The following is a 14,295-nucleotide window of genomic DNA, read 5'->3' as shown; positions in this document are numbered from 1 at the left end:
GCTTCCCATATTGGGCGGGGGCACTTCTTGGGGAGAAAAGTCCCCGTAGAGGCCAACATGCACATCAGTGTTCTGGAAATGAGAGTGGTGCTCTTAGCGTTGCAGGCCTTCCAGGACTCTCTCCCTTTCGGGACAATTGCAGTTCAGACCAGCAATATGTCAGGGGATTAGTACATCAAAAAACAAGGAGGAACCAGGTCTTACCCCTTGTGTTGAGAAGCTCTAAGAGTGTGGCAATGGGTGATCTAATCCAACCGATTTCTGATAAGAATGTACATTTTGGGGGAGTTCAGTGTGACAGCAGACAAATTGAGCAGGTCCATTCTACTACCTCATGAGTGGGCTGTCAACATAAAGATGGCAGAAATTATTTCTTGCCAGTGGGACCAGCCTTGCTGCGACCTCTTTGCATCTCCCCTAAACAGCAAGCACAGTGGCTGCTTTTTCCCTAGTCTCCCCACCGGGAGAATCACCAAGAGATGCTCTAATATACAAGTGCCCCCCCCCCCCCGTCTCTTCTTTGTGTATCTCCCTACTCCCTTTTCCCTAAATTTCTGCAGAAAGCTTGCCTGTTGAAAAGCAAAGTCATCCTCATTACACGTTACTGGCCTCCACTGATTTGATTCCCCTTTCTTTGGCCTCATCTAGTCTACCTACCTTGGATTCTGGATCCGATTCCAGACCTCATGTCTCACCCAACAGACATGATTCACCCAGATATCTCAAACCTAAAGCTGACAGTGTGGCTTCTCCACTCCTTTAATGGACAGACAGCGTATTCACTCTTCCCAGGTCCATCATACCTTTAATAACCAGGCAACATATGCTCTCTTCCCATATCCATCATACACTTCTGTCTTCAACACAAAGCTTCCACAAGAAAACTTTACAGAAGTAAATGGAAAAGGTTTGCATTTTTGGGCATATCAGAGACATATTAACCCCTTTTTTTCTCAGCTGCTGTACATAGTGTCCTTGAGTTTTTGGCAACAATTTTCAATGAAGTAGCTAGCTCCTCAGCTTTTAGAGTTCAACTAGTTACCATCTTTAATTTTCACATAGGAACTGAGAACTCCACCCTGGCTTCATCAAAACTTTGTAAGGCCTTCTTGAAAGGTGCCCTTCTTTTGATAATTCCTTGTAAGGATCCAATTCCTCCATGGGACTTAAATTGAGTACTTTAATTCATTCCCCTTTTGAACCAACAGCAAAATGTGATCTGAAATATCTGACCTGGGAGACTGTATTTTTGGTGGCCATCACCTCTGCTAGAAGGATCTCAGAACTTCAGGCTTTATCTTGTAAACCTCCCTACTTGATTTTTCATAAGGATAGGTTGGTATTACGATCCAATCCTTCTTTCCTTTCTAAGTTGGTGTCAGAATCAAATATCAACCAATCCATTAATCTGTCAGTTTTCATTCCAAATTTTACAAACAAAGGTGAATATATGTTACACTTATAGGACGTTCATAGACAATTATATTTCTCCAAATGAAAAGCAACAGGACACTGCTGTGTGAATAAAACGTAGTAAAATTTAATCCAGATATAGACAGATAAAATTCCAGGTAAGCGCTTTTGGGTTACACCCTTCATCAGACAAAGACACATTATTCAAACAACATTTTTAAAAGATGAAACAACCAATAGCATCTAATGAAAAACCCGCCTATTTTGAAGGGTGGGTTTAACTGGAATGACATCATTTAATCCTGGTTCCCTATGTGCCATGAACTCAATAATCCACCTTGATTCAGCCAAAGCTGTCTGATGTTTGAAATCACCCCCCCTACTGTTTGGCCTAATATTAACAATGGCCCTGAATTTAAAACTATGTGTAGGATTTCCACTAATGTGCCTATATAGGGCATTACTTGGGTCACTATTCCTAATACTACTCAAGTGCTGCAGAATTCTGACCTTGAACATATTGTTGGTCATTCCTACATAGAAACAGGAACATTCAACACATTCAGCTAGGTACACTATATTGGTAGTCCTACATGTGGCCCTCCCTTTTAAGTGAAACGTCTTCCTAGTTATTGGGTGTGTAAATGTAGTCTCCTTATTGATGTGGTTACAGGCCTTGCATATCCCACAGGGAAATGTCCCTGCAGTGATCTTTAGGGACCCACCCTGACCACTCATCCCTTCCTTACACAGTAGATCTTTAAGATTCCTATTTCTCCTATATCGGAATCTGGGGCTATTGTCAACAATGCCCCTTAGTCCAATGTCACTGGTTAAAATATTCCAATTGTTTAGTACAATCCTGTTGATGTCATTTATATTACTGCCATAAGTAAACAACAATTTGGGACCCATTTGCGTACATACATTATTATCATTCGATAGTTCCCCTTCATGTGTTCTCCTTAACCAGGGCTTATATTTGGTCCATCTAAGTTTGACACTATCATCAATAACACTGTGTACCAATCTTTCATTGTAACCTCTGTCCTTAAAACATTTATCAAGTTTATCCAACTCTTCATCAAATTGTCTATCCAGTGCACTCACCCTGGATATCCGACTAACCTGCCCCTTCACAATATTAGGGAACACATGTCGGGGGTGCATGCTGTCATAGGATGGCAGTGTATTCTGCCAACACTCTTTCCTGTATAAACTGGAAACAAAACCTTCCTGTGTCTGTTCTACACAAACATCCAAAAACTCTATACAGGTATAGGATGTCTTGGCAGTAACTTTCAAAAATGCAGTAGTAGAGTGAATGTATGAGAGGAAGCAATCAAATGAGTTACAGTCTCCATTCCACAGAATAAATATATCATCCACAAAACGAGTATACATACTTATGTGACCTTTCCATACTTCGTTGTTCAAAATTGTGGATTGTGACAGCTTGCCGGGCCTAACGCACAACCTTCAACGAAGGAACTCCCATTCATGCATGTCACCATACATAGAAGACGCTCTAACTGAGAATCGAACGGGCAACATCTAACTGTGAGGTGACAACTGGTACAGCAGAAAATTTCAGGGTTTTTCTGCATGCTCTGTCCTCTAATACTGTTATTTTTTTAAAACATCTCTTCTTGAACAGTTTCATAGTCAGCCAGCCTTTTCTTCATTTCATCCTCTGATATTTACAGTTTTATCACCTCATCTAAATTTTATCTAGCCTTTTATTATTTGAGTTGATAAACAGCATCAGTGTTTTGTTCATTTTAATCAGCTCTGAGTAGATTTGACTTGGTTTGCTCTAGGTTACTGGAAGTCGTCTTGCACTAAAATTGGAGCCTGCACTGCTTTTTGCTTAACAGCTACAGAATTATTCCCAGTCAGTGTTTTTTCTTCAACTTTTGTGGTTGATTTTCTTTCAGGTTCTCTGAATTGCTTTTTTTCCTGGCGTCTAGGCAGTGCACATACTAGACAGTTAGTGAAGTTTACCCCAAAAACTAAGTTCATTGACTTTCATTTCTAAGGTTCTGTTTTCACACTGGAATAGCTGAAGTTAAGTTGTTACTCAATGTACAGCCATCTTGGAAGTTGAAGTAATGGTTTTTTTATATTAACTACAGAGCACAAAATCTTTTAGCACAATGACTCAGGCAAAAGAAAGTAGAAAGGGTTGTTGCTAAGCTTAGGGAGCCTATTACAAGGAAGATAATGAGATCTTGTAGAGGTACTAGAAATATTTTGGAAATTTTAAGAAAGTCTGTGTAAAGCAGAGAAATATGGAAATCAAGAAAAGGCACAAATGGAAATGTTTACTGAAGAATTAAATATGCCAAGATTAGAGGTAGCCTAGGCTCAATTACTAACAGGATAGGAGGAGATGAGATAAAAAATGATGATGTATAACCAATCCACAGGAATGTGGTATTCCTGTGGAAGTTTGGAAACTAGGATGGAAAAAAGCTGATAAAGATCTGGAAGGTTTTGTTTAACAGTATTTTAAGAGGAGGAGAAGCACCAACATCCTGGAAAAAAGTGGTGGGTGGCTGTAATACCTAAAGAGGGTAAAGATCAGTCATCCAGTTTCAAAAGGCCTATTTCAATCATAAACCATGATTATAAAGTATTTGTCCATAATGGCTAAAGGAATGACAAAGGTGATGTTATTATGGATCAGTGTGTTTTGGGGGAGGGGAGACAAACATTTGACAACATTAACATATTTGATGATCCAGATGGAAGCAAAATGTAAGAAAATACTATTATTGTTGGTGGGTCTTGATGCAGAGAAAGCATTTGACAGAGTAAGATGGGAGTTTATGAGCAGGGCAGTGAAAGCATTTGCATTCCTTGATAAAATTATAAGGTTGATTAGGAGGATATATGAGGGATTGGAGGCAAAAATTGAAGTGGGTGGGCTCCTATCTGATCATTTCTGTTTGAGCAAGGGAAATCAGGTGAGGTGTCTTCTTTCCCCTTTGTTATTTGTATTATATTTAGAACCACTGTCAAAGAAAATAAGGCATTCAGAAATTCAAGGATATAAGTGGTATGGTAGTCTTGGGTGGCGAAAGCCAGGGAACCTTTTTGGCTAGGCTTATATAGGCCCCAGGGCCAATAGCCTAGTACTTACCTATGAACCTAAGAAAAGCTGGCTCTACTTGCACATGATATTATTTTATTCATCATAAAGCCAGAAAAGCACATTTCAGTGTTGTGGAACATTTTGAGGCAATTTCAGATCTTTACTGGATACAAAATTAATGAAGCTAAAACAAAGGCAATAGATGTAAGTTATGTACCCACACACAAATTGGTTCAGCATTATCCATATTTATGGCGACATGATAAAAATAAGTATTTAGGAATATGGATTAAAAAGATTCTGGTGTGTCAGCTAAGGATATATGGGAAGAGACTAACCAAAAGATAATATAAAAAACGAGAAATTATAAGCTCTGTTTTATGGATATGGATAGCAAGATATAAGCAGTTAAAATGTTTTTAGTCTCTTTAGTATTATTCACAGGTCAGGCATATATTTATCAAACTGAGAAGCTGTGGATAGCAATTAAGAAAGAGATGAAATGTTTTATCTGGGGGAGGGAGAAGGCAAGAGTCAAGTGGGATAAACTGATTCTTACAATAGAACAAGGAGGGCTAGGATTACCTGAATTGAAGGGGTATTTCAGAGCTACACAGTTAAGGCTCTTATACATAGCACAAACAGAAACCTATAATCAAAAATGGAAAGGAGTGATGACAAAATAGGGTGGAAGCTCATAAAACAAGGAAAGATTGGGATTTTGGATGCAGATCCTTAAGGAGAATAAGAATGACCATACAGAATATTATGCTGCTTAGTCTAGCAGAAGCATATTGGCATCATGTGGGAATTTGAAATCAAACCAGAAGTAGATAAAAATCAGGCAGCAACTGAATGTGCCAAAAAAACAAAAGAAGGAATATAAGGTGAAGGATCAGAAGAGTAGGCAAGAAAAGTGGAAAATGCATAAATATAGTTGCAAGTATAGAAAACTCTTGGAAGAACCTCATGTTGATCAAGATCGAATACAGGAATGGTTAAAGAGAGGTGAATTCAAACCAAAAGATGAAAGGTTAATATTGGCGGCCCAAGGAAGTGAGGTATGTACATGTTAGTTTACAAAGTCCATTGAACATGCGAGAGAAACAGACAAATGTAGGTTTTCTAAAACAGAACTGGAAACAGTTGCTGGTTGTGACATACTAATGGCAGGACTGTTTACTGAAAGGCATAATAATATGGCAAGACTGTTGCACTGGGGATTGTGCAAACATTATGGTATTGAAATGGTGAAAATCACTGGAAACATGAGTCACAAAGCATCATAGAAAATTATGAAGTCTGTATCACATGGGATCACCCATTGCCAATAGTTCAAAAGATAGAAGAGAGAAAACCAGATATAGTTGTCCATGAAAAGAAGACAAAAGTAGCATTGACCATTGAAATCACTACACCCAGTCACAACAATTTCTTGTGTACAGAAAGAAACAAAGTCATAAAATATCAAGATTGACAGGCAGAAATAAGAGCAATGTGGAAGAAAGATACACCGACAGTTCCAATAGTAGTAGGAGTAACAGGTCTTATAAAAAAGAATCTACAGTCATATTTAGATGTGTTACCATTACATGTAACTCCATACGAATTGCAGGTGGAGTCATTACTGGGCACATTGCAGGTGCTGGAAAGAGCACTTACGGCTGACATCAAAGATTGAAACAATATTAATTTCATGAACTTTAATCATGCTTTGACTTAGGAATGGGGTCCATTTCCATCTTGATATTAGGAACCCAAAAGACTTGAAGAAATAAAAAAAAAAATGTATTCATCAAATAGCAGAAAGTATTTTAAGGACTAATCCATTACCTCACCTTCATCCAACATTCATGACACTAGCACAGTGGAAGAAAGTAGAGATTTTAAAACCTCATTTATTACTGTTTTTACTGATGAAAGTTTCATTTTAAAGGATATTTTATTGAAAAACTGGTCCATTCTTAAACATGAAAAGAATATTAGATCTGTGATAGGCTCAGAACTTACTATTGTGTATAAAAAAGGAAAGAATTTAAAGAACATTTTTGAAACTAGGAGCCTGCTCTTTCACCAAAAACCTGGTTCCATGAATAAGTGTGGTAGATGCAACTACTGTAAATTTGTAAAAGAAGGTAATATATTTTGTGTCAACAATGTGGAAATTAAGATCAGGCAGAAATATAACTGTTGTTCTGAGAAAGTAATATATTGTGCTGTGTGCACTGTCTGTTCCTGTTTCTATGTCGGCAAGACTGACCGGAACCTGAAGAACCGCATCTACGAACATTTATATGATATTAAAAATACTAAAGACACCAATGCATTAAGTAAGCACATAATGGAGAACAACAATCATAAATTTTTATTCTTCATTATAGACAGTATCAACACTGATGTTAGAGGAGGAGCATGGTCACTATTGTTTGAAAAAAGATAATTATATTTGCAGCTACACCTAAATGGAGGGAACTGGCCAGGCTTAAACGAAAATATTTCAATCAGCTCCTTACTGAAATTAAAGGCATTGGAGAGGTAATATGACCTCCCAAATAATTACTGTTTAATATACGATGTTACACACACAAATGTCATATTGTTATTTTACATGGTTTTAAATGCTTGTTATTCTATTTATTATATACCATCAGTCTTTTTTATAAATTTGTAATTTCATTTTTTATATTTAATGTATTTAACTTGTATTTATACTGCTGTGGGGGTTTTGTGTCTTGCAGTTTGTAGCTATATTTAGGATTTCATTTTATCTTATTTTATTCATCTCATGAATATTTAATGTAAAGTCATTTATCTACCCTAATTAGCTTTAAATTATGTCACTTCCTGTTTGGTTTGTATAAAAGGAAGTATCTATGTTTTAACTGTTGTGTGATGAAGTATAGATTATCTAGACGAAAGCGCTTATCCATTTTGCTCCTGGATGTATATACTGATTTGATTAAAGTAGTTTTGTAATTTATACTACTGAGTCATCCATTTTTGGTGAGTGGGTCCAATCCAGCTGCTTCACTTGGGCTACTTTTGTTTTTTGGACTGGTTTGTGCTTCTGTTTGACTTGAGACTTTAAATATTCCCTGGAGACTACTTTGTCAGAGATACTGGGTTAGCAACTGGTGTAACTAAGGAAATTGTTTTTTTGAGCTATGATACAGAATCAGAATTTCTAGACATAGTAAGGTTTTGCTGAGTTTAATTATGGTGGCTGCCAAAAAAAGCATTTGATAGGAAATGGAAATCAAAATGTAAACCAACTGTACTAGAATGTGTGACTATAGTAACACAGATAAAACAACTGGAATTGGGATCTTTAGAAAAGGGTAGGAGCAAATTACATAGAAAAAAATGGGAATTGTGGGAACAATACTTGCAGAGTAGGAATGAGATTTAAAAGAAGGCAGAATTTGAATGAGCTATGTAATGTCTGACTGACAGTGACTGGATAGATAAGTGATGTATAATGTTTGCAACTAAAATTATGTCAATATGGTTTGTTGTAATGTATAATGCTTGCAACTAAATTTGTCAATATGGTTTGTTTTCATTTATAAACTAGGTAATAATTCCAGCAAAGACAAGCCAACAGAAAAAAACAATATGACTAGTCTGCAGCTTGGTGGCCAACCACAACATTCTAGTGTTCCATAAAGTAAATCCAAACAATGTTTGAAACTTTATGTGCAACTTTATTAAAATGAAAAATATTAAAATAAGCATTTTTGTCCCGTATACTTACAGGACTTCTTAACAGTTAGTAGTTTAAATAACCGTACAAAATGGTGGTCACATGATCCTTAAGAAACCTTGGTCACGTGGTCATTAAAAAAAACTTTCCTTCCAGCATTTAAAATGACAAGGAACCAATATCTGTCAGTGTATTAATACCAAAGTGCATTCTTTTATAATAATACGTTATGTAATAAAGTAACAAGTATATGTTGAGATAATATTTTAAAACTTTGTGTCCTACCGACCAAGAGAAATGGAATTACAGCTCCAGTGATGAATCCCGACTTGGGAGGTAATATGAACAACATGGAACCAAGCAACAATGTCAAGGGTAACCACATTACAGGTAGCAACATTAATTACATTCCTAACCTGAATGAGTGGTTAACTAAAAGCTTAGACCTTAATTCTTCTGCCATTCAAACTAATTTAAATAGCCCTGCTATTAAGACTGGTTAGAAAGCTTGGCTACAAGTTATTTAAATATAAAAAGATTGCAGCTTGAGAATAACTATTTACTTGAGCTCATCAGGTCTAACATAGTCCTAAAAGGGGTTACAGATATGGCCTTACCCAACAGGACTAGAAAAAGACTCCCCATTGCATCAAGAACTTCTAGCAATGTTTAGCAGATATGGTTGTGAATATATGGAGTGCATTGTTAAGCACAATGTTACACTTAGTAAACAACTGCTGGGAGAAATTAACACAGAGGTGCTTATTTTAATGTTTTTTTTTATTTTAATAAAGGTGGATGCAAAGTTTTAATAAACAGCATTTGGATTTACTTTATGGAACACTAGAATGTTGTGGTTGGCCTCCAAGCTGTAGACTAGTCATCTTTTGTTTTTTTTGTTTTCATTTATATAAATGTAGGATTGCCTGTGTCATAGATGATAGTTTAATAAAGGTGTTTCTTGTTTGAAAAAAAAGAACAAAAATTATTTTACTTAGAGTTAATTTCCCCCCATTTAGTGTCCTTCTAAACATTAATGACATAAAGCACAGAATATGCTTTACAGTCCACCCACAAGTTTAACAAAATCAACAAAAGTCCGGTGTTTTTCATCCACTTTTTCTTGCAAAACCATATTTCACAAATGTAATAAGATGCTTTAAAATCTTCCATTTATTCCCTAGTTTCAGAGTTGCTAGTCTTCTTCCTGCTCATCTCCATCTCCCAACACCAGACTCTTGTTGAAGTCCAAAGTACTGCTGATTCTTCTAGTCAACTTCTGTACTTTTTTTCTGTCTGTCAAGCATTTTCCTTTTGAATATTGGAAAATGTTTCACTGGTAAAATCTCTTCACGAACCTTACCATCAAAAGAATGAGAAGCTGATCCCTTTTCTGCTTGTTTACTCACCTTTTGTTGGATAAACTTTTTTATTTCCTCCTTAGCCTGTTTTGAATCAAAAAATGACTTTGATACTCCAGGAAAAACACTTTGAAGACAGCCAGATGCAGCAGCTTAAATCTCACACCTGCCTCTCAACATTCCCTGATTGCTGGGATAAATTTGCTTCTCTTCTGCCTGTTGTGCAGTGAATAATCATTTTCTTCAAACACTCTGCTGTTTCCAAATTTTAATACTTTGCCCTTCTGCCCAGTTTTGTCAGGATCAACTTTTTCTGCTGGTATGATTGCACTTTTGCTAATACAGATCTTGGTTACTTTCTCATGACAAGATTTGAAGCATACACGCTAATTGCCCTTTCAGTTAACACATTTTGCTGTGGAACACCAGTCCAGTTGCTTATTTTTGCTTTCATAAAATTACTGCAGCCTGTTCCTTCCAGTTTCTCTGGTACAGCAGAAAATGTCAGGTTTTCCCTGTGCGCTGTGTCTTCTAACTGTATTTATTTTTTTAAACAGTTCTTCTTGAGAAACCTCATATTCAGACAGCTTTTTCTTTATGTCAGACTCTGATTTTTGCAATTTTATCAGTTAATCTGAATGGCTAGTTAAAGCTTCTTCTATTTTTCCAGGCATTTGTTGTTTGAATTGATATATTCCTTCAGTGTTACATTTATTTTAATCACGTCTGAGTATATTTGATTTTTTTTTTCCTCTGTATTACTGGAAGACATCTCTTGAACCAAAGCTGCACCTTGGAACTGCTTTTTGCTGAACAGCTGCATAATCCTTCCCAGAAGGTTGATTTTTTTTCAGATTTTCTAAATTTCTTATTTGTTGGCATCTAGGCAGTATATTTACTAGCCAGTAACTAAATTTTACTAAAAAGATTCACTGGCAGTCCTTTTTCTCACTTTCTGTTTTCACACTGGGAGAGCTGAAGTTATGCTGTTGATTAGTGTTCAGCCATCTCAGATATCTCCCACTCCTTTCTTTTTATGACTTCCTGGACATCTGCATTCCACCACCAGCTTTCCGTATGTTTCTTATTTTCATAATCGTTTTTGCATTTCATAATTCTGTAGTGCTCACAAATGTTATATCATCTGTAATGGATGTTTTGAATAATGTGGAGGATGTAAAAAATATTTGGAGGTTCGAACTTTAGAAAAGGGAAGGAAACAATACATGCAGAATAAGGGGAGGCAGGAACTGAACAGTTTATGTAATTCAAGAGAGCATGAAAGTTCTTAAAATGGAAACATGTAGACAGCATAGTGATAATGAAAACTGTTATTATGGTTTGTTTTCTGTTTTATTGTAGCCTATTAATGCATGTGAATTCATGTTGCAGTTTAAAATGTGATGATTTAATAAAGATGTTTTAAAAAGACTAAAATGTAATGGGTACTCTTATTTGTATAAAAATGATGCCATTATGTTTGTAATGGTGGAAATGGAATGTAGATGTAACATAGGTGGGTAAACATGAGAACATTGTTTTTTATAGCCTTTTTGTCATTATGTTGTGACTTAAAGTCCTTTACACTGTACTTACCATTTTATCTGTTTTTTTTTTTTTTTACCAGTTCATAGCATCTCACAAGCCAGCCCCACTGACATTCGACCAGGCATTGAAAGAAGTGTTTCAAGAAATGAAGGAATATCACTACATTCCTTGAGACTGCCAAGGATGGTGCAGAAATTATTTCTAGAAGACTACAAAATAAAACGTTTCAATGTATCAGTATTGATGTTATGATTTTTGTATTTGTAAGAATATATTATTTGATTTTTTTTTTAGTTTCTTTCCAAGAAAAAACAAGTCTTAATGACAGCTGAATTTGGGAGCTCTTGGCAGCTGAATAACTTTAGTCTAATATTTGAATATTGTTGATCCAGTCTGCACAGTATAATTGTTGGCATAGACACCACGGGTGCCTTCCTATCTGCAATAGTTAGAATATGTTGTAAGCTCAAGCTCCTCCCCTTGTATTCCTGTCATGCATTGGTGATGTTCATCATTTCATCACTGCTGTAGTAGCCTTAGCTATATCGGTTATGGCCTGCATGGAATATAATAGCTAGTCCGCTTGCAAAGTTTCAGGGCACCTTTGACGTGACCAGACCGTTGACAGTTAGAGAAATACTGTAGAAATCTGGGTGCTAAGCCCTTCAGGGCTTTCCTGCCGCTGAAGGGCACTGCTCTTGTGGGCTTTCAAGAATCAGTGGTTGACTAGCAGTTCTCCATTCCACAACAGATTAAGTAATTCCATTTTCCCTCAGTTTCCCAGGCATGGAGTCATAGATTTGGAACCCATCAAAACACCACTACTGACTTTCCTGCACTTACACCCATGGAGCATACTTCACCTATGAACAGTCAACACAGTGATGATATTAACACTGAGAATCCCCCTTTGGACCCCCCTTTTACCTCTCTGTTCAGAAAGAATACAGGCAAGGCAGCACAATAAGTACTGGAATCAGTGTTTCCATAAAAAAACACCCAAGAAGGGTCAGATACAGTGGTAAAACCAGAAATTCAAAAACAGCAATCAAAGGTAACTTTTGAGAACCCCATTTTGTGTTCATATGGTTCGCAGTGTGCATTAATTGCCAATAGTAAGGGGATTTTACAATGTACAATTATACTGCTTACTGTATAGGTTCAGAATGTACGGATTTGTTTGAACGTGGACTAACTTTTCTTCCCACTAAACATACTAATGTGGCAAAATTCTTAATGGATTTTAAACAATATATAAGAAATATGAACCTATTTTGTTTGACACCTCTACCAATGTTCCAAATTCATTTAGTAGGACATGTAGCACTTTGAACCCTCCAGTTCATCCTGCAGTTCAATGTTTTGAAAAAAATTTATGAAGTGGATTTCTGAACACTATTTAAAAGAAACAAACTGAATCCAAATGTTAATGACAGTTTACTACCTGGTGAGAAAAAAGCTTTTAAAAGAATTGAGTGGCCAAAATCTGAGGCTCATGAAACCAGATAAAGGTAGGGGCCTGGTGATAATGGAGACACATGATTATAAACAAAAAAATACTTGACATGATTTCTGGAACTACCTACAGTAAAGTGTCACTAAATGAATTAAGTATAGGGTACAAAGGGTGAGGGATACACTTTATTTATTGAAAAGCAAATTGATATGAATGAATATAATTACTTGAATTCTATGGCATCTACTATACATTCAATCTTTGGCACCCATCCCAAACATCTACAAAAATATTGAAAAGCCACTGATAATCCAATTGTGGATGCCAGAGATTCAGTAACATGTCCATCTGCTAAATTCATTGACAAAAATTTAAAACACTTGGTTACCCAAGAAGAACATATTTGCAAAGACTCTTGGGAGGTGGCGCAGTGGTTAACATTGTCATCTCACAGCAAGAGGTTTTCTGGTTCGATTCTTGGCTGGGGTGCCTTCTGTGTGGAGTTTGCATGTTCTCCCTGCGTTCACGAGGGTTTCCTCCGGGTACTCCGGTTTCCTCCCACAATCCAAAGACATATGTCTGGAGCGTTTCTCCCCAGGCCTCTGCTGAAAATAGGTTCTGTCCTAGTCAGACTTTCCCGGTTAACTAAATGATAAATAAATAAAAAATAAAAAATACATTTTTTTAGAAAATAAACCAGCTTGAGTTTAATGAAAATTATTTACTCATTACTGTTGATGTCAAGGACATATATTGTTATCTCTCATGAGCAATGTATTGAATGTTTTTTAGAATATTTAATATTAAAGGGTGTAAGTCAGGACAATGTAAACACCTTTGAAACTTTGATTGAAATTGTGTTGAAAAATAAATATATTTTATTTAAACACAAGTACTATCACCAACTTATAGGTGTAGCAATGGATTCCACATGTGGCAGGCTCTTTGCTAACATAGTAATGACAACATTTGTTTTTGATCAGCTGGTGATTGACGAGTTGTGTTCAGTCACTTGATGGTCAAAAATGTAATTTTTTTATATATGGTCATACAATCATATACTTATATAACTAGAGGTTTATATAGTTTCCGTAGTTATTTAGAGATTAGCCTTAGGAGTAGTAGCTCCTTTCCTTTAGCTGCTTTCATTGGGCAAACATAATCTGGATAGAGTCAGTATGATGGGAATGAGGAGAGGAGTTTGAAGTTGCTAGAAAATGTAAGTATTGCCGAGAGGAAGGTACCTGCAGTGGCTATTCCAACAATTATAGTGCTCGGACAATGATCGACAGCTATTATTGCAGTAACTTTAGCATGTTTCCTTTTTGTTTTAAAGTTGCTCATAGTTTGGTTGAATGTGATGGAAACTCTGTTTTAGTATTTTTGGTAATTTAAAAAATATATTAGCTGTATAAAAATAACACTCTGACTGCTGAATAGCATTTTGTCCTGGTATGTTGCTCTCTTGTTTTATTTTAACACTATTGTCTATACTTTGTATGAAACTGGAAAAAATTATATATGTTTTGCTGATTAACCAAGTGGAATATCTGTTTACACAAGTATAACTAATTTTATAGAGAATAACATGCTGAATAACTTTTATACTCAGACTACCTTATTGGCTTGACTTATTTTAAAATTATGTTCTTTTGTTTTTTAAGAAATAAAAAAAAAATCTGTCTTTGTCAGATTGCCTATACATAATAAAAATATG

General features: G+C 36.1%; 1 protein-coding gene across 1 annotated transcript in view; it reads left to right on the top strand.

Moving 5' to 3' along the window:
- The window catches only part of CCHR13.PART0H19orf44 (chromosome chr13.part0 C19orf44 homolog), an 822,089-nt gene extending 809,722 nt beyond the window's left edge, over positions 1–12,367 (top strand). The window contains exon 9 of the mRNA XM_044090741.1: positions 11,202–12,367. Within this exon, the coding sequence (XP_043946676.1) occupies positions 11,202–11,294 (93 nt within the window). The 3' untranslated portion in view covers positions 11,295–12,367. The remainder of the gene's footprint in view (positions 1–11,201) is intronic.
- The last annotated feature ends 1,928 nt before the right edge of the window (positions 12,368–14,295 follow it).

This window comes from Protopterus annectens, chromosome 13.part0 (assembly GCF_019279795.1).
Source record: "Protopterus annectens isolate FY-2018-M chromosome 13.part0, PAN1.0, whole genome shotgun sequence".
Classification (NCBI taxonomy): Eukaryota; Metazoa; Chordata; order Ceratodontiformes; family Protopteridae; genus Protopterus; species Protopterus annectens.
Note: the sequence above shows the minus strand (reverse complement) of the source record. Positions and strands in the feature narration are given on the sequence as shown.